Source organism: Danio rerio, chromosome 17 (assembly GCF_049306965.1).
Source record: "Danio rerio strain Tuebingen ecotype United States chromosome 17, GRCz12tu, whole genome shotgun sequence".
In the NCBI taxonomy this organism is placed as follows: Eukaryota; Metazoa; Chordata; class Actinopteri; order Cypriniformes; family Danionidae; genus Danio; species Danio rerio.
In genome coordinates this window covers 56,056,841-56,071,851 of record NC_133192.1, presented here as the reverse complement: position 1 = coordinate 56,071,851, position 15,011 = coordinate 56,056,841, and the positions used below count along the sequence as shown (strand labels likewise).

At 35.4% G+C, this 15,011-nt stretch overlaps 1 protein-coding gene across 2 annotated transcripts; it reads left to right on the top strand.

Moving 5' to 3' along the window:
* Window positions 1-1,890: 1,890 nt before the first annotated feature.
* On the top strand, window positions 1,891-13,972 carry tmem30aa (transmembrane protein 30Aa). Of its 2 annotated transcripts, none has more exons than NM_212776.2 (7): window positions 1,891-2,325; window positions 4,679-4,798; window positions 6,459-6,566; window positions 7,027-7,114; window positions 9,248-9,394; window positions 9,638-9,850; window positions 12,889-13,960. In NM_212776.2, the coding sequence occupies exons 1-7, from the start codon at window positions 2,077-2,079 to the stop codon at window positions 13,080-13,082; spliced, it is 1,119 nt and encodes a 372-aa protein (NP_997941.2). In that variant the 5' UTR covers window positions 1,891-2,076; the 3' UTR covers window positions 13,083-13,960. The 2 variants fall into 2 exon arrangements, 1 of the variants encoding a protein (NP_997941.2); XR_012392639.1 differs by having other exon boundaries at window positions 1,912-2,325; window positions 7,027-7,417; window positions 7,610-9,394; window positions 12,889-13,972.
* The last annotated feature ends 1,039 nt before the right edge of the window (window positions 13,973-15,011 follow it).

Here is a 15,011-nt window from a genome sequence, read left to right as displayed (position 1 = left end):
CCCCACCCCTAACCCTACCCCCAGTGACATCACTCGTAGAAGAAGTGCAAAAAAGGTGGAGCTCAAGCTTAAGCTCCCCCTCGCTGGAGCTCAGCTCTCCTCAAATGGCTCTGCAGCGAGCACCACTTGAAATGATTTGCTTTTATGTGTCAAAAATATGTTTTTTTTGTCAATTTATTATGCAATTCAAATGATGTGTATACATACATTAAATTATTATTTCTTTTAACAGTATAAGTAGGGCAAGGGGTAGCGCTATCATCTCACAGCAAGAAGGTTGCCTGTTTAAGCCTCGACTGGGTCATCATGGGTCCATATGTGTGAATGAGAACGTATGGGTGTTTCTCAGTGATGGGTTGCACCTGGAAGGGCATCCGCTGCATAAAACATATGCTGGATAAGTTGGCGGTTCATTCCACTGTGGCAACCCGTGAGTAATTAAGCCAAAGACTAAGCCCAAAAGAAATTAATGAATTTATAATATATATATATATATATATATATATGTAATATTATATATATATATATATATATATATATATATATATATATATATATATATATATATATATATATATATATACAGTATATATATATATATATATATATATATATATATATATATATATATATATATATATATATATGTATATGTGTGTATGTGAGCAATATCACACGAGTAGCAGTGCGATATGGTTGTATATCAGCACTGGTGGGAGGTGTGCCTCAATGTCCCACCAGTAACGATATACAGCCATATCGCACTGCTACAAGTGTGATATTGTGTCCAACAGTTCAACGACATAACGACGTGTATATATAAAAAAAAAATCAAACGCAGAGAGTCTCAAAAGTGTGATATGTGATATAAAGTGAGTCTCAGAATGTGCATTAAATAACATTTTTCCACGCAGACATCCCAAGTCTCCCGGAAGTTCCAGGAGTCTCCCGCAAATGCACAGAGACTCCCGGATGCCTGCAAGCGAGTTATAATCTCTTGAAAATCGCGGGTCTCCCTCCCGGTCCTCAAATACGTTGCGCACCCTTCTTACTGCATCCCTCCTTGCTCTTCAGACACATCCTGTTAAACACCACCAACACCCGATCTTCAGATATTTTTACGTAGCATAACTCCCGCAAACTCCGACAAATCATCAGTCTTGCCCGGGAATGACTATTCTCAACTTTGGATGTCTGTCCATGCCATGTCTTAAAAATATGAACATTTTTTTTTACGCCAGATTATTCAAAGGAGCTTTTGTACTAGCCTGCTGATCCTGACAGCTTGTGCTGGTAAACGGTCTTTCATCTCATTTTATGCTTGACCGATTAAATGTCTGTTTAATTTAATAAGTCTGTTTAACTGACTATATTTTAAAAACATTAAAACATCGATGCTGTAAAAGAAAAAAAACATATAAAATTGTACAAGCCACATTAACTGTTCACCAGACGTTTAATAATATGGGAAGAAACGCTCGCTGCTGTGCATATACCCCATTGTTCACCTAAAGAATAACAATGTGCGCTAGCAAAATGAGCATTGTAAATTTTGATTTCACCTGGACTTTAAATAAAAATTACATTTTGTATTTTCTCCAGCAAGATACAAAGGATGAACTACCTATTTAGTTATTGAATGCATATTAAACACGTTTAAATTAAAATACTGCTCATCTCTGCATCACTGATTTTCTATTTCAGAAACAAACAGGAACATGCAAACAACAGCAATAATAATAATAAAGACACAAATGCATACCAAACATATTAAAATACCGGTAAAAGAGCATAGCATACTGTATTAAGAGATTATCAGGGGAATAAAAACAGTTGTTTTTATTCCTTAGTCGTCATGTGATGCCGTCACAGCGTCGCTGCAAGTCTATTGGCTGCAGCACTTCCTTGTTTATCGCCTTGTCCACATCCTACTAAGCGCTACGGAAATAATCTCCATCGTTTAATGGCGCGGTCATTGTACCATCAAAACCATCGATAGCGGCGATATAACACACGCTGTACCCAACCAAGGACATACATTTGAAGTTGTGCTCGTCTTTGAAGGATTAAAGCGCGATGATGGCGTCCAGCTATAACGCGAAGGAGGAGGACGGTCATCATCCGGGATTGGTGGGCTCCGGCGGCCCGGGCGCCGTCAAGAGCAAGAAGCCGGACAACACGGCCTTTAAACAGCAGCGTTTGCCCGCCTGGCAGCCCATCCTGACAGCAGGCACCGTCCTGCCTGCCTTCTTCATGATCGGACTCATCTTCATCCCCATCGGCATCGGACTCTTCGTCACCTCCAATAACATCAAAGAGTTTGAAGTGCGCAACTTCACCATAGTACCGTCAGGGCTGTGCAGTATGACAATATAAAATGTCTATCTATTCATATTCTATCGTTAAAATAGTTAGTTCACAGCAAAATTGACAAGCAAAAATCATTATTTACTCACCCGTTGCTTGTTTTTAACCTTTGTGAGTTTCCTTCAAATGTCGAACACAAAAGAAGATAGCTCGAAGAAAGCTAAAAACCTGTAACCATTATTAAGGATAGAAGTAAAGTTTCGGATTTTCAGACATTCCCCTTAATAATATCATTTCAGAAAAGTATTCATTGCAAATTTTAAATAGGGAAATCATATTAGCAGCAAATGACTTTCAAAGTACAACATTGTTCACAGTCAAATAAACAGTGTTAATGTTGTTTTCAAGTCACACTTGCATGCTAATTCAGATCGGATATTTAAAGTAACATAGTAAACAATATATAGACTGCTAAATGAACGAATGTGTGAATATAAAACCAACTTTACCTCTATTTATTAAGGTAAGGTCTTATATTCGCACATTCGTTCAGTGACAACTTGTGACTCGCTCCCTATATTGTTTACTATCATATTTTGTATACATTAAGGGAAATTTGGTTTTATATTTACGCATTGGGACTTATTATAATTTCAGAAAGAATTCTTTGCTCTAAATAAATAAATAGTGAAATCATGTTAGCAGCCAGTGACTATCAAAAGTACATCATTGTTAACAGTCAAATAAATAGTGCTAATATTGTCTTGATGCCGTACATGCATGCAATTTCAGATCAAATATTCAAAATACCATGGTAAAAAAAAATTAGAGAATATTACACAAGTCACTGAACGAGTGTGTGAATATACAACCAACTTTACCTTAATTTTTTTATATTTGATTTAAAATCACACGTAAGTATGAGTTTCAAATAACATTAGCACTATTTGTTTGACTGAACAATGATAGAAGTAAAGTTGGTTTTATATTCACACATTCTCATTAATAATAAAGTCTCAGAAAAGTATTAATTGGAAATTGTAAATAGCAAAATCATATTAGCAGCCAGCAACCATCAAAGTACAGCATTGTTCACAGTTGATTAAATAGTGCTAATGTTGTTTTGAAGTCATGTGATTTCAGTCCGGATATTCAAAGTACCATGGTAAACAATGTATGGAGCTGTCAATGAATGAATGTGTGAATATAAAACCAACTTTACCTTTATTGAACAATGTTGCAGTTTGATAGTCACTAGCTGCTACTGTGATTTTACTATATAGAATAAGCAAATATTTCTTTTTGAAATTATATTGTTAGGGAGAAAGTATGAATGTGTGATTATAAAACCAGCGTTACCTCAATGTAACCATTGTCTTCCATAGTAGGGAAAGTGATAATGTGTATGTCAATGGTTACAGGTTTTCTTTTGATTTGTGCTCAACAGAAGAAAGAAACTCAAAGTTTTAAACGTATATAGGGTGAGTAAATGATGACAAGAATTAGCATTTTTGGGTGAACTATACCCTTAATATTGTATTGTTACAAAATTTATTGTTTAATACTTTTCATAATTTTATATAAGCGTAATATTATACGCCATTATGAGGATAAAGACAGAAACATATTTACATTTTATTTAGCAATATTTTATGCTCAGCCTATAAATCATTAGTTTATGAATTTTTTTTCTAAATTTCATTAATATTTAATTATAATTAGAAACAAATACACTGAAGTTTTAATCTGATCACATATTAATGAGTAGATTTTTGAGTAAATACTTAGGAATTTACAGAAAATTATATATATATATATATATATATATATATATATATATATATATATATATATATATATATATATATATATATATATATAGGCAAGACAGTGGCGCAGTAGGTAGTGCTGTCGCCTCACAGCAAGAGTCGCTGGGTCGCTGGTTCGACAGTTGGCGTTTCTGTGTGGAGTTTGCATGTTCTCCCTGCCTTCGCGTGGGTTTCTTCCGGGTGCTCCATTTTCCCCCACAGTCCAAAGACATGTGTTACAGGTGAATTTGGTAGGCTAAATTGTCTGTAGTGTATGAGTGTGTGTGTGGATGTTTCCCAGGGATGGGTTGCGGCTGGAAGGGCATTCGCTGCGTAAAAACTTGCTGGATAAGTTTTCGGTTCATTCTGCTGTGGCAACCCTGGATTAATAAAGGGACTAAGCCGACAAGAAAATGAATGAATGAATTATATATATATATATATATATATATATATATATATATATATGTCATATTGCACAGCCCTACAACATAAAATAGTAGCATCGTGAATAGTAGTTTGATGTTATTGTGTAACTTGTGCTGTTGTTGTTTGTGTTGTAGATCGACTACACTGGTGTCGACATGTCCAGTCCGTGTTACAACTGTGCACAGAACTACAGCTGGAACAGCACTAGTGTGTGCACTTGCACTGTTCCCTTCACACTAGACCAGCCTTTCGAGGTAAACACACTTTACACTGCTAGACCTACATCATATTTGTGTGTTTCTGTGTTTTATTTTCTAGATCTGAAGTTTTTTTTGCTGCGATGTTGCGGAAATAGAAACTGTTTCTAAATTAGAAATTTCGCAGTCGCAGATGGTTAAAATAGAAACTCCTTTTAACTTGAAAGAGACATATTTTATTGCGTGTTAGGACACTGTGTTACACTTCAGAAAATGTTTTTCTTTTTAAAAATCAAAGATCTAAAATTTAAATAAAATATAATAATCTAGAAAGCATTTTCTAGACAAGTAAAAAATTATTTTTTTTTGTTTTTAAAGAAATAAGTCAAAATAAAGTTAGTTTTTCCTTAAAACAAGCTAAATAATCTGCCAATGCGTTAAGTTAAATAATCATGTTTTTTTGGTATGAAATAAGTTTATCTTACTTAATTTATATATATATATACATATATATATATATATATATATATATATATATATATATATATATATATATATATATATATATATATATATATATATATATATATATGGTTAAAAAAAGATCACTTTAGCAGGTTTAATCAAAAAGATACTTAATGCATTGCTTAATTATCTATACATTATCTATAAATCGAACAAATGTTTTAAACAAATTAATTAGCAAAAGAATAACTGCAGGATTACAATAGAATTTTATTAGTTATTAACTCCATTTAATAAAACGGTTACAACTTTTAAACCAGTGTACTATAGATTTTACTGCAGTAAACTGGTCTATTGTTGTTTATTACACCCTATGAAGTTGTAAAAATTGTACTACAATATTCATTTGTTTCTGTTATTAGTTGTTGTATTACCAGCAACTTACTACAACAAATGAATTCAACTACTTTACTATAGTATGATTCAAAAACACTATGTATTTTACCACAGAAATTGTTTTAATGTGAGTGACCTTTTATAAAGAAAACTGAGTAGCTAAATTATGAACTATATTCAGTTGTTGTCTACAAATTACATAAAAAAAAACAGATAACACATTTATGGAAATGTAATCTGACTACATTTGGATTACATTTAGATTACTTTTGTGCTTGCAGTTTGTTGAAAAATATGTTCATTTTGTCAGCAGCAAAAGCCTTAACAGATGAATACTTCACAATACTAACAATAATATACCTCTCTGTTTGTTTATGATTATAGTAACACAGGATAATACGAAGTCACATTTTCTGAGTTTGAAAGATTTACTTATATTAAAGCACATTTAGAAATCAACATCATTGTCACTGCTACATCAGTTATTTCATTAACAAAAACCTATAAATGCATATGAAGGTATCAATGAAAAGCATAGCAAGCGTGAACTAATTTAGAGATATATTTAACTCTAGCTCCATTATGTTGTATATTTGCTTTGTCTGCTAACCGTTGGATGGTCAAACAAATCACCTAAAGTGCCATTAGCTCTCATGTATTATGCATTAGTATATTTAGAGGACGTTTTATTGATCGCACCTTTTAATATGTTAAAAATAGAATTGTTTTCCGCTCTTGTTATAACAGAGATCAGTTCAGATGATCTATAAACAACACTGAAGTAGCCTCAGTATAAAAGATTTTATGGCTGGTGACTGGATGTTATTTTAACCTCTAACTTCTTTTTTTTTTGTAGAGTAATGTTTTCATGTATTACGGACTCTCCAACTTCTATCAAAACCACAGACGTTATGTCAAATCCAGAGATGACAGTCAGCTGAATGGAGACAAAAGCTCTTTACTGGTGAGTGTTTCGACATATGCTGACTAAATGTTTGACTTTGACTTTAGTATATTATATTTAATTTTGTTTTGTGTAAACTTATAGTTTAATATTGGTGCATTTTGTGAGATCTGATGGTATGGAAATGCTTGAGGCCCAAAAGAGAAGTGGTAACAACAGCCAGTAAGTTGTTGGGAACAAAACTAAAGAGTATACTGGTAGTGTATACAAAGAAAGAGCATTACAAAAGGCTATCATGATTGTCAATGAAAGCCTTATTATATATATATTATATATATATATTTGGTGACGCGACTGACGTGACATGCTTTTCCGCTCAGAGTTTACTTTTGTTTAATTGTCGTTTGCATATTGCAAATATGTGTAATTAGTGTAAACATGGCCCTAGCAAGCATACTTACTGAATTGTTGAATCGAGTTTGTACGTTGTCTTCAAGTGTTTAAATCTTTTGTTTTACAGAATCCGAGTAAAGAGTGTGAACCGTATCGAACAAGTGACAGGAAGCCCATTGCTCCTTGCGGCGCCATTGCTAACAGTCTCTTCAACGGTAAGACTGAAGGCTCATAATACTAATAACCCAGAGGAGTAGCGGACTGGCCCGCAGGGCACGCTCCGTGGGGGGGCCCCGCGTGATTAGGGGGCCCCACGTTGTCGCGAAAATCCGGCAACCTCAATAATCAAACTCTTGAAAACAACTGTGGTCGGAACCAATGTTCACAGGTCTGTGTTCTCTGAACTCCTCTCAACCGGTGGACTACTTCATTATGATTGCCGCCGAACCGAGTCAAGCTCGGTCATAGCTCATACCATAAAGTTGACTTGATTTCAACTCTCCTCGACACTCACACAGGTGAAGACGCGCCGCGATGTTTTTCACCGCCGTTTCTCATTGAAAATGAATCACTTCTGGCTACTTTGACGCTCTCGCCGTTTTCGGTTTGTGATCGCTCCTCAGTTTGTGAAGGCTTCCCTGTGTTGTCGCCCCCCCCCCTTTCCCGCTCTTTAGTTTGTGATCGCTTCTCAGTTTGTGATCGCTCCTCAGTTTGTGAAGGCTTCCCCGCGTTGTCGCTCCACCCCGCCTTCCTTCCCTGCTCCTCAATTTGTGATTACTTCCCCGCGTTGCCCCCCAACCAACACCTCTCCAACTGGGGGCCCCGTCAGTGATCCCTGCAGGGGGGCCTCCCCATTTTGCGCTACGCCACTGTAATAACCTTAATGATACTTAGTGCCTAATATGGCTTTGAATATTACAAAGGCATGTTGCTGTTTTAAATGCTTGATAATAATTTTCTTTCAATAGTTTAATTGTTCATTTAGACTATTTAAATAATATTTCCTCTGTGCTAAACCAATATTGTTATTTTAATAGTTGTTTATTCTTTGTGTGAATTAGATATGCACCAAAACCATTTTTTAAGATACTTTTTTTCTTTTACTCGCTGGTACTGATGCCTTTTTTGGGACGTGGCAGTTTTCGAAGTAATGACATTGTAAAACAAATTTTTTTTCTTTGTAATTACGAAAATCTGTAACTCCTTAACACAAGTTTTTTTTTATTTTTATTAATTATCATCCCACTTTATATTAAGTGTACTTAACTATTATGTACTTGCATCAAAAAACTAAATACAATGTACTTACTGGGTTTATAATGTATTTTGAGAACACTTGTGGTGCTTTTCAGTTGGGATAGAGGTTGGGTTATGGGCAGGTTTGGTGGTGTGGGTAGGTTTAAGGGTGGGTTAAGGTGTAAAGGATTGTCAACAGTGTATTAACAAATGTAATTACAAAAGTTAATTACAGATGTAATTACATACATGTATTTGATCAAACATGTACACAGTAAATACATGCATTTACACAATAAGTACATTGTAACAAACTATTAAATCCTGTGTAAGTACATATTAGTTAAGGCCACTATTAAAAAGAGACCTTAATTTTTATTAATTATTAATTAATTCATTCATTTTCCTTTCGGCTTAGTCCCTTTATTAATCAAGGGTCACCTTAATGAGGTGGACTCGGCTCAATTGAAACAAACCCTGGGTCAGATTGATTGTAGTGAGAAAGCAATACGACTCAATAAGCCAACGAACCAGGCTATATCACAGTGTATTATGCATATGTAAAAGCCATATATATGGCTACATGAAGGGAGAATTATGAGTAGGGTGGGATGTCATTCCTACCAATAACATGGTGTCATGTCGAATACGAAAGTGAAAGCATGCTGAAATATTACCGAGTGCTGTTTATTCGTTTGGAAAATTTACAGAATTAAAGAACCATCTGACATTTTTCCCATATTTTAGTCTCATAATATTTTGTATTAGGCCGATTGTTTTGTTCATTTCCAACATTTCTTACAGTGAAGGCTAACAATTGCACCTTCAACCGGCGGCAGTTACTTTTGCACTTATGTGTACTTTTGCATGCTGTTTAAATGAAGAATTAGCACAAGTTTATTGAGAATTTGAAGGTCGGTCATGCTGCTCATTGTAAAAGTATATAAATAAACCATTTAATGTCTGTCAGAAGCTCGGATCAGTAGACCCTATAAACAAAGCTAATGCTAACATGCTCTAGCGGCTTTCTATGAGCCTCAAAATAAATATTCACTGCTTACTCAGGCCTTAAGTCTGTTTGTTTGCTCTGTGTGATTCCTTTATGTTTGTAGATACACTGGAGCTGTTTTATATCCATCCAAACGGAAGCAAAATCGGCATTCATCTGGTGAAGACAGGCATTGCGTGGTGGACTGACAAACACGTCAAGTTCAGAAACCCAGGAGGAAGCAACAACAACCTCTCCGTTGTTTTCCAAGGTACAACTCAGAAGTCTACTCGATCATTCGGATGTGTTTAGCAGGGCCTTTCAGCTCATGTTTCACATTTCTTTTTGATTAGATTTTTTTCAGATTTCAAGTAAAGATGTTTTATTTTTATGATTTATTTAAAATTTTAGTAGGTTTTCTATTTATTTTTTTTATATGAATACTTTCCGGATGCACTGTACATCAACACATCTCTCTTTTTTTACCCTGAGTCTGTAATGTTTGTCCTCACAGACACCAGCAAACCTGTAAACTGGCGTAAGGCTGTCTACGAGCTGGACCCGGCTGATCCCGAGAACAACGGTTTCGTCAACGAGGACTTGATCGTGTGGATGAGAACCGCTGCTCTTCCCACGTTCAGGAAACTGTACCGCATCATTCAGAAGAAGAAGGACACCATGACCCCAACACTACCGCCGGGAAACTACAGCCTGGAGGTCGCCTACAGTATCCTTCACCAAACCCACACAAAGCCTTGTTCACACCAAGAATGAGCTATTAATGCCTTGTTTACACTGACTGGTACAGTACGGTACGGTTCGGGTCGGTACGGGTCACCTTTATCAGGCTTGCGTTTCCACTATAAAGGGTACCCTTTTGGTGGGTGTAGTGTAAGACAGAAAGTTTCAGTCGCATCATTCTCGCTCGAGGAAATGTCTACAGTAAAGCTGCACAGGTTCACGTTCACATATCATATTAAAAGCACTTCTCACAAAACAGATGCTTTACACACATAAATACTTGTGTATAAATGTTTATTACTAACTTTTCTATGAACAGGATTTGATTATAACTGCAGATCAATGACAGTGCCAAATAGCCTACTGTAACGTCTGTAATTATATAAAATAAATACATAAATGAACATATATGAACACATACAGCCCCTGACAGTCTCCGATGTTACCAACTACAGAAAAACTACACACATCAGACATTTCGTTCTTAATTGGGTTCAAAACAACACAAAGTATAGCCTACAGTCAGTGAAAACCTCTCATCTGTGTCTGTAATCTTCAGCAGCACATGTCATGTAGCTTCTGTTAGAGAGTTATTCCATCATTCCCCGTTCATTTTAGTCCAAAAGGTGATGATAATAATTAAAACAAGATCGTTTGTTCACGTTTGCTGAAGAAATAATGTGCTCCGTTTTTTTTCCGCGCTCCACTCTCGCGTTTGTCCTTTTCTTTCTGAATGTGTCATTCTCGCGTTTGTCAGCTTCTCACGGGATCGGGTTTCCAAAGCACGTCAATAATCAAGCGCACACTATTATAATCAGCTCAAGAAGTTTGTTATTTCAGATATAGACGCGCGGCGAGCGCAAGGAAGAAAGCGAAACCGCTCGCGCGTCAGACTGGCTCGTAAAAAAACTGCGAGGCACAGGGTAGATTCCGCTCTACTCCATGACTGTGTGGCTGTTCATCATGACGGTGATATATGAATATATAATTCCGCTGTAATCTCTCGCTGTGTATTTCAAACATGGCGGGTCCTTTGTTTACATTCTGGCTTGTTTTAAGTGAATGACGTATCTCTTCTGTAAACCAATAGCGTTCAGCTGCGCGTCTAGCTCAGCCTTTTGGTATCCTTTCTTGTGTTTGGGACCCTTTCGAAAGGGTCCTGAAAAAGTGATTCTGTACGCCTTTTGACAGTGGAAACGGCCATAAAAGTGTACCAAACCGAACCGAACCGTACCACTCAGTGGAAACGGGCCAAAGGATGGCAATAATAATGATTACAGTGGGGGAAATAAGTATTGAAGATGTCATGTTTTTTTCAAGGGAATAATATTTCTAAAGGAGATGTTGACATGGAATTAAACCAGATTTTCGTAAAAACGCAAACATTACAAACATAAATCAAAAGAAAATTTAAAAAATGTGTGTAATAACAATGGAATGACGCACTGAAACGTATTTAAAACTTTATATAAAAATGGTGATGGCAGCTTAAAGGGAAACGGAAGCAGTCAGTTAAGGTTACGTTATTTTGTAAATTAATTTTTTACTTTAATGAAAATGTATAAAACAAACTCGACTAATGTAACCTTTTTCAAGAAAAGGGGATGTTTTACTATAGCTTCTAGACCTAGGGCGCCACCATCTTGGAATATCGCTGTGTCTGACTTCACAGGGTTGGTTTTGTTCCCTCAGCTGAACAGATACAGTAGAAGTAATGGACCAAACATTGAAACTGGACAGCCTAGTTTAACCCAATGCTTCTCTTTGAGTGTGTTTTTTCCCACAGACTTCAAGAGTGTAAAAATCTTGATAGTCTTGTCTATCAAATGTGATCTTTAATTTGTATTTTCTAGTCAGGTGATTGGCTTAGCCATTTGAGCAGCTTTATTTTGTTTCTCTGAAACCAGTTGTCCACCCTGGTTTCATCTTCAGGGCATCTTCAAACTCCTTTTAATATGGAAAATATTTCTTCTATCACATGCTGTTGTTTTTATTTTAACACAACTTCAATCAGCCTTTAGGCTCAATAGTCAGGCTCATTCAAGCTGGTGTTATCAATCTGGCAACCTGCACTTGCACATGTTTTGAACCAGGCGAGCAATACCTAGTTCAACCACTGGGTTGTCAAACTTACATACTGCACCTTTAATCGCCATTTTGGAGAGTTTGATGTTTCCCTATTCAAGAATGCGCAAACGTACTGCCCGAGAGGCAATTCAAAGATGGCCGCCGAGAGAAATTACTTTCCCCAAAGCACAGATGCCAAATTCAGCTTCTGAAGGGCCGCAGGTCCAACCCTAATTAAACACACCTGATTAAGCTAATTAAATCCTTCAGGCTTGTTTGAAACCTACAGGTAAGTGTGTTGAGGCAGAGTTGGAACTGAACTATGCAGGGCTGCGGCCCTCCAGGAATTGAGTTTGACACCCCTGCCCTAACAATAAGCATGTTTACATTTTTAAAACACTTAATTCTGTCTGATTTATGAGCCATTTTTTTATTATGGGGACCAGACAGTTCACACATGATCAACATTTACTGGTATTACTATACTTGTGGGGACATTTAGTGTAAGGAATGCAAAGTACACAAAATCACACCTCACCTGGGGCTGTAGCCCTCCAGGAATTGAGTTTGACACCCCTGCCCTAACAATAAGCATGTTTACATTTTTAAAACACTTAATTCTGTCTGATTTATGAGCCATTTTTTTATTATGGGGACCAGACAGTTCACACATGATCAACATTTACTGGTATTACTATACTTGTGGGGACATTTAGTGTAAGGAATGCAAGGTACACAAAATCACACCTCACCTGGGGCTGTAGCCCTCCAGGAACTGAGTTTGACACCCATGCCTTAAAGGGACGTTGGTTTTACTTTCACATTTCAAACTCGCAAGAGAAAGAGAAAACACCCATATAAAGCATTCAGTTGTAACTTCATCATGACTTTCAGGTGTCTTTCAACCAGAGGCGAACGTTTACTAAACTGTGCGTTTCTTTAACGGAGTGACCTCAGATTACCCCGTGCGCAGCTTCGACGGCCGCAAGCGCGTGATCCTCAGCACCATCTCCTGGATGGGGGGCAAGAACCCGTTCCTGGGGATCGCCTACATCACAGTGGGCTCAGTGTGCTTCTTTCTGGGCGTCGTCCTGCTGATCATCCACCACAAATACGGCAACCGCAACAACAATGCTGACATTCCCAATTAAAGGCGCATCGGTGTGTGTGAAGAGTCCAGCATGGTGGAAACACACTGGTCCACACAGCCACTGCTTGCTGAGTTATTGTGTATGCACTGGCCGTTTTGAATTCTACTTTTGTTTTCCAAGCACACCAAAGCTTTATAGTGTAAATAAGAGCAGGTTCTTGAGTGCGATGGAGTTGATTTTTCCATATAAAGTATTTTGGGGTGAGGACAATATATGAGCAGAGTTACTGACTGATGTGTTTGCATATAATAGCACTGAATCTAGCTAAATCCCACAGAAAAAATGTCCACATCGATGTTTTCCCCCCAAATCCAAATATAGATTGCCATTCAGAGTTTTTAAAAGAAGAAAAGTCTCTTCTGCTTATCAATCCTACATTTATTTGATCCCAAGCAGTGCTGCGGGTAACATTTTACGTAGTTACATTATAATATTACTTTTCTAAGTAACGAGTAAAGTAACAGATTACTTTTAAGAAATAAGTAGTGATATTTGAGTTACTTTTTAATGTAATTAATTAGCTTTTAAATAATATTAAATTAAAATTAAAGTAGTCAATGAATCATGTAAAAGAGAGAACGTGTTGATTATTTTGAACACATCGAAGAACAGGAAAAGGGATTATAGTCTCAATGGACGGTGATTTTACTTAAGACAAATTGTACAAAAGTAGCAAACACATTGCTTTAAACTGTAATTTAAACTGCTTTAATCTGTATATATGGCTTGTATAGCTCTGGGGTCAGAAAGTTCTCAGGTAACAGTATCCTAAAATATTATGCGCTATATTAAACACATTATGTTAATTATATTAAGTGTCTTTTCAAAGGTAAATGAAGGTTATATATTGCATTGTTAATTGAGTAAAAGAAAAAAAAGAAAAAAAACAAGTTTTGAAAGAGATCATGCTTCAGCCAGGAAATAAAAAGTAACGCAAAAGTAACGTAACGCATTACTTACCTATTGTTACTTTTTTAGCAGGATAACTCAATATTGTAATGGATTACTTTCAAAAGTAACTTTCCCCAACACTGATCCCAAGTTCAGCAAAAATAGTACAATTTTAAAACATTTTACCCATTTAAAACAAACTCTTTCGACTTGAATATATTTTAAAACGTCCTTTATTTATTTTTAAGCTGTATTTTTCGCATCATTACTCCAGTCATGTGAAATAATTGTTTTCAGCTTTCTTTGATGAATATAAATTTAATAAGAATGGCATTTATCTGAAATAGAAAACATTTGTGACATTATAAACATCTTTATCATTGTTTTTGATCAATGTAAAGCATAATTAGTATTTATTTCTGTCATTTTTCTACTTAAAAAAAAAATACAGACTTATACAAACGCTATCTAATGCTGTAGTATTTCATGTTACAGAATCTGTTTTATTTCAGATAAATAACTGGAGGTTTTTTTCTTTTAAAGAATCCTGAAAAAAAGACTGAATAATTCTAATCTTTATCAGGATGAATAATAATAATAAATGTTTCTTGGTCAGCAAATCATCATTTTAGGGTACATTCTGAAGCATGCATAATGACTTAAAAAAATATTCAGGGTTTTTTTATTTATTATTTTTCACATTTAATAACTTTCAAAGAGAAAATAATTTTTCAAATGTGTTTCAAACAGTTTTCAAATTTTTACTTTTTTGGTGCACTTTGGATCAAATAAATGCATGTTTAGTGAGCAGAAGAGACTTAAAAAAACAAGAAATGTTACTGCTCCAAAACTTTTAACAAGTAGTATATATGGAAGCATTTATACATATATATATATATATATATATATATATATATATATATATATATATATATATATATATATATATATATATATATTTATATATTTATTAATAATAATAAAAAATAATATATATATATATATATATATATATATATATATATATATATATATATA